General features: G+C 53.0%; 4 protein-coding genes across 4 annotated transcripts; 2 read left to right on the forward strand and 2 right to left on the reverse strand.

Moving 5' to 3' along the window:
• Positions 1–185: 185 nt before the first annotated feature.
• Positions 186–3,564, forward strand: SMAC4_01925 (uncharacterized protein). The gene is made up of 7 exons (XM_003348855.2): positions 186–648; positions 708–1,026; positions 1,102–1,699; positions 1,753–2,469; positions 2,534–2,591; positions 2,642–2,794; positions 2,863–3,564. The coding sequence occupies exons 1-7, from the start codon at positions 438–440 to the stop codon at positions 3,231–3,233; spliced, it is 2,427 nt and encodes an 808-aa protein (XP_003348903.1). The 5' UTR covers positions 186–437; the 3' UTR covers positions 3,234–3,564.
• Positions 3,565–4,122: 558 nt separating this feature from the next.
• On the forward strand, positions 4,123–9,454 carry SMAC4_01926 (uncharacterized protein). The gene is made up of 2 exons (XM_003348856.2): positions 4,123–8,537; positions 8,599–9,454. Exons 1-2 carry the CDS (start codon positions 4,678–4,680, stop codon positions 9,173–9,175), a joined length of 4,437 nt encoding a protein of 1,478 aa, XP_003348904.1. The 5' UTR covers positions 4,123–4,677; the 3' UTR covers positions 9,176–9,454.
• A 431-nt stretch (positions 9,455–9,885) lies between these two features.
• Positions 9,886–12,242, reverse strand: SMAC4_01927 (uncharacterized protein; the record flags this gene model as incomplete). Its single annotated transcript, XM_003348857.2, has 3 exons — positions 9,886–11,864; positions 11,925–12,066; positions 12,132–12,242. 3 exons carry the CDS (start codon positions 12,240–12,242, stop codon positions 10,324–10,326), a joined length of 1,794 nt encoding a protein of 597 aa, XP_003348905.1. The 3' UTR covers positions 9,886–10,323.
• A 2,016-nt stretch (positions 12,243–14,258) lies between these two features.
• Positions 14,259–15,889, reverse strand: SMAC4_01928 (uncharacterized protein; the record flags this gene model as incomplete). The annotated part of the gene is made up of 2 exons (XM_024655282.2): positions 15,006–15,889; positions 14,259–14,945 (listed from the first exon to the last, which is right to left on the reverse strand). Exons 1-2 carry the CDS (start codon positions 15,876–15,878, stop codon positions 14,259–14,261), a joined length of 1,560 nt encoding a protein of 519 aa, XP_024511186.1. The 5' UTR covers positions 15,879–15,889.
• Positions 15,890–16,407: the final 518 nt, after the last annotated feature.

Raw genomic sequence — 16,407 nt, forward strand, 5'->3', positions numbered from 1 at the left:
TTTTTTTGTATTTCTTTTTGTACAAGAACCTCTCCAATTCTGCTATCGATATTGTAAACATTTGGGTATCGCAATTCGATTCTTTGCTGTGTAATTCGCTACTAGCTTGAAGGGTTACAGTACGAATACCTAACTGCACGGTATCTCATTGCCATAGCAACTGCTCTGTTAGCACTGTGTTTTCGATCAACAGGCAGGACGAAACCACAGTCGCAGAACAAGAGCAACAACAGCAACAACAATGCACCAAAGGCAAGTGAAGTTATAGCAACTTAAACATCAAATCCACTGCCCAAGTTATGGACTTGCACGTGTCATTGCAATCAAAACATCACATCCCGGAGCTGAAGGCTGGGACCAGTTAGCCGTCGCTTTCCACGTCACCTAAACAATCCAAAAACCGTCACATAACTGAAGCACCGAAAGAATCCCAGACAATGTCATTAAATGGGCAGCTCCAGCTATTCAGTTCCAGCACCTTGAGTGCGCCAGTCTCAGGCAAACAAATTGCATGCAACCCGGTAATCAACCTGACAGCCACGGTCGGGGACAGCAACGTAATCTATGTCTGGCGTGGCAGCAATCAGTTGGTCTCTAAGCACACGGAACGAAACCAAAAGGTTGACGCGATCAAGTGGAAAGAGGATGGTAAGTGAAGCGTTCCCTGATGACTCTGATGAGTGCAAATATCTTACAAAAACTCGCAGGCCAATTCTTAGCTGCTGGCTGGAGTGATGGCGTGGTGCGGTTGATCGGCTTGGAAAGCAACAAAGCGGTACATCACATTCGCGTGGCGGGCCATGATGGGAAACCTTCCAGAATCGAGTTTATCGCCTGGGCTAGAAACGAAACTGGCAGGCAATCGCGCGCCGGCAGGAAGCACAATGACCTCCCCGATTTGCCGTGGAGGGATCTCATGTCTGACGAGAAGAAACATGTTTTGGATCTCCCTCATGAGTTGACTTTCTTGGAGGTGGAGACCGCTCTCCCCAAGATCAGCCCTCTTCCTTTGTCGGGAGGTACTGGGTAAGTAAACTTGATCTAGGAGCTTCTTGTTCAAGGAAGTAAACACGGAGATGCTGTAGCTGACATGGTTCGTAGTGACGACATGTTTGTTTTCTCGACAGCGGCATCACTCGAGTTCGTGTTCCGCCCCCACCAGCCCGAGGACTCAGACAACGTCCATGTTATGATCGCCGGCACGGCCGATGGAGGCATCCATCTCAGCATTTACGACTCATTTGTCATTGGCACCTTTCAGCATGTACCGCATACGGCAAGGGGATCTCCCTCCAGCAAGGGTGCTTTCCAGCTTTGCGGTCACAGCTCCCATCCCAAAGTGTCTACTCATGCACTCCTACTAAGGCATAAGGATGCCGGCAGCCTGGCATCCATTTATCTTGTTCCTATGGACCTCACTTTTGTTCATAAGTCACCAATCAACCTGTCCTTGCTGGCGTCGAAAACGACAACGCTTCAGAATCTCCTGAGATATCTGAAGCAGGCGCAGTCGCATATGATCAGTGAGTGGAAGTCGACAAGAGAGCTTCCCGGGCGTTTTCTTCGCAGTGTCCAAGAAGACCTGGAGAAGAGTCCCAAGGGGCCGGTGACGATTGTCCAGGCACTGTACCACACGGTTGCAACGGGGCATGTGTTTCCCCAGGTGAGGGAATGGCTAGTCGACAGTTTGGCCGAGAGAGTAAGTTTGAAAAGGGAGATGAGCAAACTGCCACGAGACTAACAAGTATTTAGGGACACAAACGGTGGGATAAAGCAGTCGTAAGCGGCCTACAAAATCTGAGAAGCCTCATCCACGAGAACTTCTTGCCTGCGCTCGAGAGGTGCGGTATCGTACTCAGCCGGCTCCTAGGCCTCTCTCGTTTCCACGGCGCGCGCGAGAACATTGGCTTTACCGCCGCGCAGATCGAGAAGCTTCTGGACATGGTCGCGGCGCTGACCTTGGTCTCGTACAAGATCCTTCTGGGGGTCATGGACGAGCTGGACCACTTCACTTGCTTTTCGTCTTGGCTCCGGATGGAAATTGACAAGCTGGCTTCGTCATCGGCAGCGGCCGAGGAGCTGACCGAAAAGGAGGCGACTATGGATAATGTCAAGGTCTTGACGTATATCCAACGATACCTCATGGGTAGTCCGTTGGCTGTCTATCTTGGTGATATTTCCGCGGAAGAGCGCGAGAGCGACTGGAAAGTCGTTGAGGAGAGCAATGGCACATCTCTGCTTGAACTGGTTGATCAGCAGTTAAAGAACAAGGAGTGCGGTAAGCCTTATTACAAGGCGTTGCCTAAAATCGACCAGTTGGTGAATCATCTCACTGGCAAATCGGCTATCGTGTTCAAGGAGATTGCTGAGGCAGAGAAGCGCAGTGTGCGCTTCAACCAGGCCGTTGAGATATCCACTGGCGAGAAGATCTGGAGGCATGATGTTCATCTTTGTGCTCGACCTCAAGCTGTAGGCCATCTTGTCACGGCTCAATTTTGTTTCTCGAGCTTTGATCACTAACGCGGATATTTAGACTGAATCGGGTGTGACAACATTCGTTGCGACAGTACCAGAAGGCGACAAGAACATGAGTATGTCTCCTTTACTGAAGCTGTTGTGCAAAGACTAATGCCATCTCTAGTCTTCATCGTACGAACCGTTATTCCAGTTGCCAATGGCACCAGCGGCACAGCCTCCAGTAGTGCATGTGGTCTTGCCTTCCCGAACGGGGCGACCGTAGTTGATATCAAGTTTATGGACGACGAGTCTCTGCTCGTACTAAGCCAACTCAAAGGTTAGTTTGTTCGCGACCATAATTCAAGAGCAGACCAGACAAGATGATGCTAACATTTCATACCCCAGACGAGCAAAGCCCTGCCCTGGTAAGGATCGGATATCAATCACCCACCCTACCTTACTCAGCCTATAAAGAAGGAGAGAGATCCCAAACAATCGACATCGGAGGTCCAGAAGTCCCGTTTATTCCACTTTTCTTTAACGCGGCTGGCTTCGTGCCCATTCAGATGGAAGTCCAGCGCGCGAGCAAGACCAGGGGCGAGCTTCATGCTAGGGTCTGTCTATTAGGACGCGACAGGACAGTTTACAAGACATATGCTCTCCCCGACCATTTTGAGACATCTCCTGGGACTGTTGCAAGATCGTCGACAGAGGGGAAGTCATGGAAACAACAAGATGAGGAGGAGGAAGATGTGGTGATGGAGAATAGCCAGTAGATGCCATGTAGTTTTTAGGTCCACGTCCGAGAGCACAGGGCGAGAAAGATCGGAAGATGCGGTAATAAGGTTGGGGGATTGGTGATAGCGGGAAGCGGAACCCTCAATTACTCTCATTACTCTGGGGATTGTGATAAGTCCCGTTCGTGAATATATGATTAGGAGGAGGCAGGTTACAAATGAGGAATTTCATTGTGTGAAAGGGAGACATGGATGAGGTATCGCTCGGTTAACAAACTGGGGCGTTCTACTTACGAATAAGGATGCTGAGTTCTCCTACTTGTCCGTTTCAGTAAAGTATCAACACGTATTCACGAAATTTTAACGTGCGCGTTTTCATTTCCATTCCTTATGAAGAACATTCAGTGTCCTGGTTGCTGTCCAGGTCTAATATATGAATCCGGCCACGAATTCCAGTCGATGGTATTTGTTAGTGAAGCTGTTAACAATGAGCGGAGCTGGCGGGACGTTTGAATGAGAAGTGGAATGCTTCCGTTAGCGTGCGCTGCCGGGACATGCCTTGTCCACTGATTAGCGGAATTCCAGGGGTTCTGCAAGCCAAGCCACGGGGCTAAATGGGGTTCCTTGTTAGAGCGAGCCGGCGCTGAAAGCCCACCCAGGTCGGCGGATACGCGGAATTCTTGGCAGTGGAGGCAGCTTCGATCAGGGGTTCAGCAAGTTCCAGTTGCAGTCGACTAGTCCGGCCCAGTCTCCCGTCTGTCTCTCTCACCACCCCCAATGTCCACTGCCGTTCGCAGTCGATCATGCCCCGGCCTGAAATGGCTGACCACCAGTGACTCCCGATCAACAACGTCATTGCGTTTGCAGCGGTACGGGCAACGGTAGCGACCTGGAAGCGGAAGTCTCCAGCTAAAATGGAATGGATGGTGCAGTGTGCTAACTTTAAGGTACCTACCTATTGCTGCCCTGAGGAGGAGCTGAAGAGGAGGTACCTTGGGTACCTTTTTTTGTGCGAGTAGGCGCCGCTTTCCCACTTCCCGCCTTGTCTCCTTTTACACATCGACGTCCATCCCGTCACCACCACCAACTTTCTCCAACGACAACTCCACCACGAACCAACTGCACCACCCTTTGCGCCAACTGCAACAACCGTCCTTTAGCAAACCTAATCGATAATGAAAGAAACCGAATAGAACACGAGCATATTGAAAGGGACTTTACGGATGGTACTACCGCGAGGAGTTTTGTAATACGCCACCACCATCGTTAGTTTGTTGCTGTGAAAGCTGCACCACCCGGTTAGACCGGTCCAGCTGCCAGAAAGGTTCTCGCATCTCGTACCTCGAACTCGACTTTTGCGACCGGCCTCCCCGAGCTTTTGTCCTGCCCTATTTACCCCTAATACAAGGTGCCGAGATCGACATAACTGTGGACAGCAGCCGCCGATTATACCCTTCGAGTTCCCCAGGACACCACACAGATCATGTCCGATACCACAGCGTTCCCCGTCTTACCGCCGGCTGCCACGGCCCCGAGCAAGCCGCAATCGACGCAGCCGGCATCAGTTCCTACACAGACCTCTTCGTTTACAACGCAGTCGCAACTACCCCTTACCAAGAAGCTACGCCCTGGCGCTCCCAACCCCGTGAGCCTCAACGAAGCCGCTCTCGATTCTCCCACATTCAGGGCCTCTACCGTCCATTTCTCCGAAAACCTCGACGTAATCGAGCGATGGCTCGACAACTATATCCGCAGTACTTCCAAGGTGGTTCACGACCTGCTCGCGCTCGAGGACAGCATCCACGCCTACCTCCAAAAGATTGCGCCGCCACCGGTTAACGCAACCGCCCAAGCCGACGCCATCATCGACACCGACTATACATTTCTAGCTCTCCGCCGAGCCGGCGATGGCGCTCGTGACTGGTGGACGGGAGTGATGGCCACGGTGCGGCGACTCGAGCCCATCAGCGTCGAGCCCATCCGCACTTTCGTCAACGGCGAACTCCGTACATTCAAGGAGGCACGGCGAGCGTTGGAGGCTGCTCAGAAGACGTTTGACACGACACTCGCCCGCTATGTGAGCCAGAACAAGACCAAGGAGCCAAGTGCCCTGCGCGAGGACGCCTTCGCTGTGTTCGAGACGCGCAAGGCGTACCTCAAGGCTAGCATGGACTTCTGCCAGTCGGCGCCTCAGCTACGGTTTGCGCTCGACAAATTGCTTGTGCGGGTTTGCGCCGATATGTACAGGGAGATGCGCCGCTCGCGGGGCGACGCACCCCTGGGCGCGGCAACTGCGGCGGAGGAGTTAGAGAGGATACGCGGCTGGTCGAAAGAGATGGAGTCGTATGAGCCCTTGTTTAAGCGAGAGCTACAGGCGGCGAGGAAAGAGGTTGGCGAGGCGACACTGGCGGTTTATAAGCCTTCGAGGGAGATCGAGGACTACAGTGTTTCTACGGTGCCATACCTGGGGTCTAGAGGACCGATGAACATGCAGCAGAAGGATGAGACGGACGTGATAGCGGAGAAGCAGGGGTGGCTCTTCCTACGAGTTGTGTCAGGAAAGCCGGCGAGGACAACTTGGGTGCGCCGGTGGTACTACTGTCGTAACTTCCAGTTCGGCTGGCTCATGAACGGGCCTCAGGGTGTGCTGCAAGGAGACGAGATTGGTGTGCTGCTTTGCAGTGCTAAGCCGGCTGTTCAGGAGGAACGTCGCTTCTGCTTCGAGGTCAAGACCAAGACGCAGACACTTTTGCTCCAGGCCGAAACTCAGACGCAGTTGATGGAGTGGCTGGAGGTTTTCGAAGTCGCAAAGAAGAGAGCATTTGAAGCGACAATGGGCCGTGAAGCGAACGCCCTTAGCAACGGTGTTGATCCTGCCTTCTCAATTAATCCGTCCACGATCCCCGAGTTCTCGGCCAAGTCACTCGACAGTGTCGAGAGTGATGCACCTGGCCCTGGCCTTGAGCGGACGGCAACACTCGCTGTCCCTGGTGCTGACGCTGCGGCGCGCGCCAGCTTTGATGCCGCCACCAACCCTCCCCGGCGCTCGATAACGACCGCATTGGGCCGAGAGGAAGGCGAGAGCGGTCGGGAGCATGCTGCCCGGCTCATGCAGAGGCTCGATCTACACAGGAAAGCCATGCTTGCCAACACGGACGCGCAAGCTCAGCCTTCAGGAGGGATTGCAAACTTGATAACAGCAAGTCATGGCCTCATAGGCAACAGTCCTATCTCACCCATCGTGCCCCAGACTCCCGCTCTGCGGGTACCGATTCCCTCGCTCGGCGGTCCTTTCGATCACGCCCCTACCAGTCTTGCGCCTGCAACGCTATCTAAACCTCCGGTCCCGACGAATCTCAGCAGAGCCGCTGTTATGGCCAGCGCCACTGCAGATATCAATCGCGGCCTACCGAGTGCGGTTCTCGCCAACTACTGGGGTAGCAATCCCTGGGCATCCTCCTTCACGCCCTTGCCTGAAACTGTTCGGACGCCAAAAGTAGATTTGGACGATCCGCTTGTCGGTATCGTCCAGCAGAGAGCACCCAGTGCCATGAGCGAGAAGGCCTCGGTTGCCAGTCTACACAAAAAGACTCTTAGTGTAGATGCTGCGTCTGATGCCCACGGGAAGATCCAGGAGAAGCAAGGCCAACTCGTCGATTCCTTCCCGGCAAATTATCCTCCTGAGTTGAGAGCTCAGTATGCGCAGTTCCGGTTGGTCTTCCCAACCGTTGCTCCAGAGGAGAAGCCGGTCTTGGTCTTCAATGCCGCCTGGTCAAACTCATCTGGCGAAGGCAAGGAAGGGAGAGGCATGGCTGCTAATGGGCGTATTTTTGTGACACCCGATAACATGTACTTCTTTGGTCATCAGTTGGGCCTGGTCGTTGCCTACGCCATCAGTCTCGACAGCATCACAGAGGTCACGGCGGCTCCTGGAAAGGATTGTGATTACATCTTCCTACATTTGAACCAGGACGCCAGCGACTTCAACATCTCTCGCATCACTATGAAGATCTTCTTGGAGGACTTTACGCTCCTGCATGCCCGACTTAATCTCCTGGTCGATGATCTTCAGGCCGCTGAACCAATGAGCCTCGGGGAGATTATCACCGCGTTGATTAACCTCGAAGGGGAAACCTTCGATAAAAGAAGCCCCAGTGCAGAAAGTTGGGAGGAGATTGCTTCAAACACACCGATGGATGACGGAACACCCCAAGGTAGGCCGGTTCAACGCCGAATCGGGGACTTGAGTGGCCGCTTTATTAGAGGAGCACGCGGTCTGAAGAAGGCTCCAATGCACAAATTCCAGCTCCCAGCGCACCCTGTATACTACGAACCAGAGGATATGGGCAAGCCTGTAGCAGAACGGAATTTCGAGCTTAGCGCCAAGGCGTGTTTCCATGTTCTGTTCGGTGACAAGAGCTTCATCTTCCCCAAGCTCTACTTCGAGCGGCGGGCCAAGGAGATCGCTCAAGGGCCTTGGGAGCTCAAAGATCACGGTGGCAAGATGGCGCGTCAGTTCAAGTTCAAAGTTGATAAAGCCGACATGCTTGGGCGCAAAACGGATGCAAACATCGTCGATACGCAGAATATCGACATTTTCAATGACCACATCACCTACGTCGTCACCCACGTCAAGACACCCTGGCACTTGCCCCATTCGCACGCTTTCAAGCTCATTACCAAGGTCGTCATCACCCACGTCGCCAAGTCCAAGTGCAAGCTCGCCATCTATACAAAGGCCGACTGGTCCAAGGCCCCAGCCATCGCCAAGAATATGGTCGAGCGACAGGCTCTCGACGACGCCGCCAACGATGCCGAGGAGCTCGCGGAGGTTGCGACTGACCAGGTCCGCCGACTCGGCCCCCACAGCCGCACCAAGCGCGCCATCCAGGTTTACGGCAACATTGGCCAGCAGACGCAGGTCGTGGTCTTCTCGCCCAACGCGGGCCTCGACGGGTCCGGCGCCGCGTCGGGATCCAAGAAGGGCCAGCCCATCCGCGTGAGGTCGCTGACGGCCATGATCCTCGAGACTGGCCGGTCGTTGCTGGAGAGCGCCATCACGTCGGTCATGATGTGGGCGTTTGCCGTGGTCAAGAAGGTTTTCAAGATCATCACTGCGCACCGCGTCTTGCTGGTGCTGCTGCTGGGTAGCCTGGCGTATAACCTGGTGGTCGTCAGCCAGTCTAGTGCGGCGTGGTGGGCGGAGCGCAAGGCAGCAAGGTATATGGAGCGGATCGGTGTCGGACCGAACACGGTTATGAGCAAGGCCATCTTCTTGGCGGATCTGGAGGAGGCGGCGAAGGGAAGCGCGGTGGTGGTGGAGAGGCCTGTTGGGAGTCAATGGTATGTTATACGTCCCAGTGTTTCCTTCCTCAACAAAAACATACTAACATGCATAAAACAGCTACGAAACCTTCCAATCGATCCTCAACTCCACCGACCTCGACGCACCCCACACCGACGCCGGCGCTGGCTTCGCCTCGACAACAGGCAAGGCCACGGCCCGCCGTCTCCGCCGCACGCGCCAGCGGCTTGGCACTTACCGCCACGATCTCCTCGTCGCCATGCGCGTCGTCAACGGCATCGAGCGGGAGATGATCCAGTCCGAGTGGGAGAACTGGCTCGCCGACGAGAACCTCCGGTGCGAGCAGGTGAGCAATATGTTGCTTACCGGTAATAATAGCGGGGTTCTTGATCAACAGATCATGTATGATACTTCGCAGCATCAGAGACGGGGACAGCAGAGTGTTTTGAGCTCTGACACTACGAGTATGGGTACCAAGGGTGCTGCTTCTGGTAATGGCGATGGGGGAGAGGCTACCGCCTCTGGTGACAGCGAGCAGCAACAACACCAAATCACTAGGAGAGACGCGCTGAAGAAGTGGTATGCTGAATACTGCGGCGCTTGTGAGGCTGATCAGAGGGCGTTGTGGGAGGGGAAGAAGATGAGGCAGGTGGAAGTTTCGCCGTTTATTGGTTAATTTGGGACCGTCATTGGTTAGTATCATGAGTGGCTCAGTTGGCATAGCATGGCATGGCATGGTACGGTGGTATGCATACCTAGGTGGTAATCGAAGCAAGGAAGCACCCGTTTGGACGGGCTCTTATTATTATTTTTTAAAGTCATTGATATCGGGGAAGGGGCGACACCGGAGATGGAAGTGAGTACCTCCAAGTAGAAGGGGACGGAGTGATCCGGTGTATATGCGTATATAATTATTAGAATCAGGACATAAGCAAGTGAACAAGTGGATATATCAGTTTGGTGGTCTGTCTGGATACCCTACCTTATGTATTGTATTCTCTTGTAGTATCCTCGCAGAAGTAAAAAGAATTAGTTGAGTAGAGGAGGGAGCATCGATGGATTCATTACCCACCCCGGCCGCCCATCCAGTTGAGCTTGACAAGATATATAGCTTGCAATTATATACACATCTCACTCAGCATATCTCACTGGCTTCCATCGTTCGCACATCTCTAAGACATCGCGCAGTGTCTGCGATAATGGTTATTTTGTACGGTTGTGTTGTTCACCGCCCGCCCGTTGCCCTATTGTGACGGGGTCTGGTAGATACCACTGTTGACACGGAAAGTAAACATTAAAAGCAAGGGTGTCACGAACATCACCTTGTCTACATTACATACCCACGCTTCTACATACAACGCAACATAACTGATTGAACCCTATTCGGTTTCATGTCTCACCTCTATTTGATTTTCTGTACCCTCGTTCTCATAGCCTCATCATCTCTCGTTCATTATTCGTGTCTTCGTCTTTTCATCGCCTTTCCACCCTATTATCACGCAGCCTAGTTTTCCAATCTTTGGGTTTCTCGTCTTCGCCTCTTTTCGCGCATGTAAATGCTCCCACGGAACTCCCACCCATCCCGGACACATGTGTGCTATCATTATGATATACGACCAGAATGATAATAAGTGATGTAGGAAAGATCAGAATGTAAACAATAACGAAAATAGGGGCTGAAGCCCTGAAAAACAAAAACTGAGATTCAAACTCCGCCACATGCTCGCTCATGCGCTCACATAAACACACAAAACACACTTTACTCCTCAAGCCTCACCCACCCCATATCCCACCCGTCTCGTTCCCACTTTCTCATCCCTATCCTTACTCGTTTGTGGGTGACTTGGTAGTAGCCCAGCTCCCACGGGCAATCACCACGTCTGCCTTGGACATAGCCGACAAGCTGCTGCTTCTGTCCTTCTTTCCAACCGCAGCTGCCGCTTCGGCATTGGTGGTGTTAGTCGTGTAGCTTCCGTTAGCGATGACCACGCCGCTTGTTGATTCCCTTCTGTGCCCCAGCTTGGGAGGTACCGCTAGTGCGGCTGTCAATGCCAATGAATTTCCCTTCGTGTCCGTTGTCCGCCTATTGGAATTATCCTTCCTGTCGTTATTCTTGTCGTTGGTGACCTTCGCCCCCTGGTCACTCTTCTCTCTACCCTTACCACACGGCATATCCGTACTCTTGTCTTCGTCGTTCTTACCATCTCCATCACAAATCTCTTTCAGCTCGTCACCTCCCTTCTCATCCTCTGCTCCTTCGACGCCCCTGGTTAAACCGCCTTCTCCTTTTCCCCTTCCTCCACCCCCATCTCCCTCCTCCCCGATAAACACCGCCCTCTGTTCAGGCACCCAAGCCTTCACTCCCAAGGAAAGCTTCCCACAGGGCTTTTGATCCAGATGTGCCACTGCCAACTCCGCATCTTCGACGGTTTTGAACCGCACGTATGCGGTATGTCCATGCGGTGTGGTTTCCTTCCTATCCAAAATCTGGATGCCCTCTATTTGGGCGGCGACAACTTCGGAGACATGCTTAGAGAGAAGCAGACGGATTTTGTCGGGTGTGAGATTATTCTTCAGGAGGCCGGTTATGATGATCGTGCGTGGTTGCTGCTGTTGATGTCGGGACTGCAATGGATGGGGTCCAGGTAGGTTGATAGACAACGAGTTAGAAGGGTTACGAGTGTTGGGAGGAGGAGATGGAACGGTCAGCGCTGTGTTGACGGTATTCACCGTATTCGGTGTGCCAACGTTGGTGATGATGTCGGTTATCGGTGTGCTGGGGCTGGGGATGGAAGCGAGACTATTGACAATGCTGTTGTTCCGGTGGGTCTGAAAGGGAATAGGATGTGTGGCGGCTGCAGCGATGGCTCCATCGTAGTTGTTGTACCCTTCCTGATAAATAGGAGGGCTGTGATACGACAGAGCGGCTACATAGGCCTGAGTATAAGGCTCTTGACCGTGATCATGGGTAGCGTATCTTGAATTGAAGCCTTGGTGAGCGTTGTAGGGCTGTCCAATCGAAGCATAGGGGTTCCACGCCGGATCGACGCTGTAGGGACTGGTCATCAGCGGGGCCTCAGGATATGGCGCCACAACATGGCCTCCATACGGCTGCGCGGCCCCATAAACCGCCGGAGACCCGGAGATGGCCATGTTCGCAAAGGCCGGTATCATACCACCGGCCGCACCACCTGGGCTGAAGCCGTATCCATATCCATAAGCTGGAGCGGGGTCCGTCTCTAGGGATGCAGTAGGCCGAACGGTCAGAGGTACGGCGATGGTGGGCTTGACCATGACCCTTCCACCTTTGTTCCTCCCATCAGCAAAAAGGGCACGGCCATTAAGAGTACTGCCGTTCAAGAATACTGACTATGCTATCAGTAAACAGGGACCGGGGTAGTTAAAGATGATGATATATCACTTACTGAACGCTTTGTCAAAGTTGTCCCTCTCTCGGATTCGAACACAGCCACCGAGAGGAGCATAGACCTCGATTTTATCGGCTTCGACACCACATCCCCTCCTTACGTGGTCCTTTAACTGTTGCCACGTCGTTGTGTGGGGAAGCTGCATAAAGAGAATGGTTAGTGTCAATGTAACGGTATTGGCAAGGAGAGAGCTAGGTTACGAACACCAGAGATGGGAATGTAGTAAATTCCCGTCAGCTCACCATCCTCGACGAACACAGTGTCCGCCGTTCTGATAGAGTCTTTGGCATTCTTTGAGCTCCGTGAACCAGGCATTTTGGCCCCAGTGGGCAGTTTTGACGTGGTTTAGGTAACTTCGTCTAAGAAGAGGGTGAGGGCGGAGACCACAATAGGTCGCTGCTGCCGTCGAAACCGAGCCTAGTTGCTGATAGTCCTGTATTCTTCTGAGTCGTAAGGTTGGGTGACCTTGAGAAGGCGTGGCTGTAAATCTATGATCACATAGACAGTGGGAATAGAGAGGATTCCAACTGAAAGAGGATCTGGGCATTCTTGAGTATTTGCCTCGAGATCACCTTGATGAGCGAGAGTTATGGCGAGTCCAGAGCTCAGTGGAGCTTTGGATATACCTTCAACTATTGCCAGCTGGGTCGTTCTAGATTCGGGGTCATCCTTGGTGTAAAGTGTTGATGCCGGACTGTCAGGAAGTTTCTGGCTCGGTTTCAACGAATTGTGGCTCCGACTAGAGACCGACGTTTTGACAACTCCCTTACCCCTGAGACTGCGTGTCATCATCAAGTTCGTAATCGACGCCGGCCAGCTATTTAAATCCGAAATCTGTACACATCTCGGTGTCCAACCGCATGCAACGGAAGATTGCCGTCGCCTGGTTCTCGAGGCTCGGTGGCCTTCCGGCATCAATGTAGGTTTCCTCTAAAGAGGATCACCAGAGGCAATACATCCTGCTCAACCTCTGTCCGGGAGGTGTTGACTCGGCTTCCGAACCGTGTGTTAAACTGATCACATCTGATAAAATGATGCACAAAACCATGACCACTTGGAGATGGGAAAGGGGATTCCTCTTAGCCACTCTACGTCATCCTCATTACAATGCTACTCCGTGTCCTTCTTGGAATAAGACATCTTCGACAACAACAGTGTTTTGGCATCGGCGTCGACGCCCACAATTTCCCTTTTAACTAAAAGCAATGTGTGCGGCCCGGACAGGCCAGCAATAGTATCCGTACTCGCCGTGATGGTCTCAAGGATGCAGAACTGGAGATGCAAACACACGTTACGGGAGTGCGTGATGCAGCACCTATAGGGACTCGTACGTTGTGTAGCGTAGGTAGCCCACCAACCCACCCAGCTCCCGTGGTCGCCGTTTCGTAACTGTGTGATGCCAGCTTGTCAACTACCCGAAGGGTACTGAAAACGGCAAGGACCCACTGAGCTACGTACAGCTGCGGCTCAAGAGATGGAACCTGTCAAGCTGCTGTCTCAGTGTCAAGCGAGGCAGGTTATAACGGCGACCCATGGTTGGCGACGCTCTAACTCGTGTGTACGACAAGGTGAATGCAAGCAAGGGTCCGTCTGTCTGCCAACCTGTGTTTATGAACGCGAGGGAGTTTGACTGGCATCCTCTGGTTGGACTTTGGTCTGTAAAAGGAATTCGATCGAAGCCCGAAAAGACACAGCGGTAAGATCCGGGTCGCCAGCAGCTGCAGACGAAGGTGATTTCTGGGTTATGGGGTAACTCGAACGGGGTCAAAGGCCGGACCGTCATCCTTTTGGGACAGTTTATTCCGAGTACGGACCACAATGTTTGTTTTCACTTCCGAACATCGTCAGCTAACCAGCTGCACGAGTCATTCGAATCAGGGTTTGGGCAAACATTGAAACATGTGAGCTGGCATACGGGATGAACGCATGAAGGTAGGGTCTCTGGGAACAGATTGTCGCGCGAGTCGATTTACCATCCTCCCACCGTGTGATGATTAAAAGCGCGGGGGTCATTTGCTGCGGCAGTTCATCGTGGGTCCCCGTTAAAACGCCACTGATGTCGGACCCAAAGCCTAATTTGTCCAAGCGGTGCGTCTTGGATCCTGTCACAGTGACTTGACAGCATAGTACTGAGGGTTGATAAGCCCATGAACAACCTCGGCGGCTGGTCCTTCGTGCTCCCAAGTGGCCAGTAACGAGAACTGGAACATCTGCCAAACTCCCGGGTCGGGTATCCAGGAAAGATCTAGGACATCTGTAGGTAGTGCACAGCGCCAAGATACATGTGGCAGGTACGGGAGATCGTTGTATAAGATCAGTCGCACAAATTGCCTATCGCTTGTAGCCATATGTGTCCTCCATTACAATGTCACCATCATCTCCGGTGTGTAAAGCGTCTGCTTCGTCTGCTTCGTCTGCTGTTGCTGGAACAAGCTCAAGGGGTGATTCAGCGCGGCTCGGGCCGTCACCATCTTGTGGGTTGCGTGGATTAATCCACGGCAGAGAGTCCCTGTCCGAATCGGCGAGAGATGCCAACACGTAATTCTGTGTATCCGAGAAGAAAACAGACAGGGGAGTTGATGCATCAAGGCCGAGCCACGAGGCATGCCACTTACCAACTGCTTTAAACCCGGACAGTTGCTGGCTAAAGTCGACCGATTGAGGCCCTTCGGACAGAGGATCCCAAACAAACACGACGCTATTATAGTGATCTCCTTCACATCTTATGAGTAAAGTCTCGCGAACGCGCGGATGCCACGACAGGGTGCTGACGCTCCCGTGAAAAAGGAGAACTGCACGAAGCACTGCGGCCTGTACGTCCCAAATCCAGACGGTCGAGGGGAAATCTTCAATCCTGGTTGCTATGAGATTTGACGACAGGTCGAAGGCAATGGTAGCACAACCTGACAGCTGTTCAGCAGCCTCATGGGGCCTCGGCGGCGGAGAGACAGCTTGAGAGGCTCGGATAAAGGTATGCATGGTAGGCCCGTGAGAGATTCCGATTCGTTCTTGCCAGATCTGTTGCGTTCCATCAGCTGGTCTGACTCGCAGGAGCCAGGACCCGTGTTACATTCTTACCTGTAGCGTGCCCTGAGGGACAAGATTGTTGGGATGTCGGAGCCGCAGCATTTCCATGGTGGATGTCATATCGACGATGGATAGACTTCTGCTGTGATCACCAATAGCAAGCAGGCGGGCATCTGGAGAGAATTGCACCGTCTTGACACTGGCACCCAGGGCAAAGTCCTTCTCCTCGTGTGTGGGGTTGACGGGACCCGACCAAGTCTTGAACAGGTTGCCATCTGGCGTGTAGAACACGACCTTGTGGCCAAGGGCGGACGACTCCCACGCAACCAGCCACCTCCCATCTGTGCTCCAAAGCAAGCCTTGTGCATCAATAGTTTCAGGAGCCCACGATCTCTGCAGTTCCCTGCTGGGAAAAGCGTGGATGCTAATCATATCTTTTCCAGCTGTCCTAGTCAGGATGGCAAGATGTTTTGACTGAGGGCGAAACGAGAAACCCCTGCGGACAGCCGTGGAGGAGAAGAACTTGGGGCTCCCGATCTCGGTGGCCTTTGATGAGCTAAGGTCAAAGACGGTGAACTTGACGCCGAATGAGGCCATGACACAAATTTCTGTATCCGAGGCGCCAAAGTCAATATGGGTAGGCTTCAGATGGGGAGCAACAGGGTTTCGGATGGTGGCATGATAGTTCGCATCCAGAGCAGAAAACACTCGAACCTGGTCGAAGCTGGCAACAAGAAGCAGGCGGGAAGACGGCGACCACTGGAAAAAGAGGAACGGGCCAATGAAGTCCTGAGGCAGTCTGACAACGTGGATGGGCTCCCATGACTGGACGCTCCGAACATTGATCAAAGTCGGGAACAAAGTCGCGATGTATCGGCCATCAGGGCTGGGCAGGCAGTGAGCCGAAGCTATTGAACAGACCATCGATCAGCCATGGTGCCCCGGGAATAAGTTTGGCAAACAACCTGGACTGCTCCGAGGGCAGCTCCCGACGATCCTGATGACAGTCCAAGCCCTGCCTGGGGGGGCCATGTGGATGTTGTGGTTGTGGTTGCGGTGGTGATGGTACTTCCTCACCTACACTTTACGTTTTTTGAAAACAACATCTTCCTCGCTTTTGGGTTCAAGTCCGGCGTCGGTTTGGTGTCGGTCAGGCCCAAGAAGTAGTTGAGTGGTCCACGTTTAATTGCCGTTTTGTTTTGGTGGGTTTCTGCTATTTTTGGGCGTGTTTTGGCCGGATGTTGTTGGCCAATTCCAGTTGGCAAAAAGATGTTGAACGGGAAGTGGAAGCCTAGACGAAGAAGAGAAAAAGGGGCACGCGTCAGAAGGAGGAATTGAACAGGAAAGCACCGGCAGCTAGAGTAGAAGGCGGTCAGCAAACAGTCAGTCGACCAACAACGTGACTTCCATCACCAACTGTTTCGATGAGAAGAGAAGTGACAGGTTCGATGGA

Source organism: Sordaria macrospora, chromosome 4 (genome assembly GCF_033870435.1).
Source record: "Sordaria macrospora chromosome 4, complete sequence".
Lineage (NCBI taxonomy): Eukaryota > Fungi > Ascomycota > Sordariomycetes > Sordariales > Sordariaceae > Sordaria > Sordaria macrospora.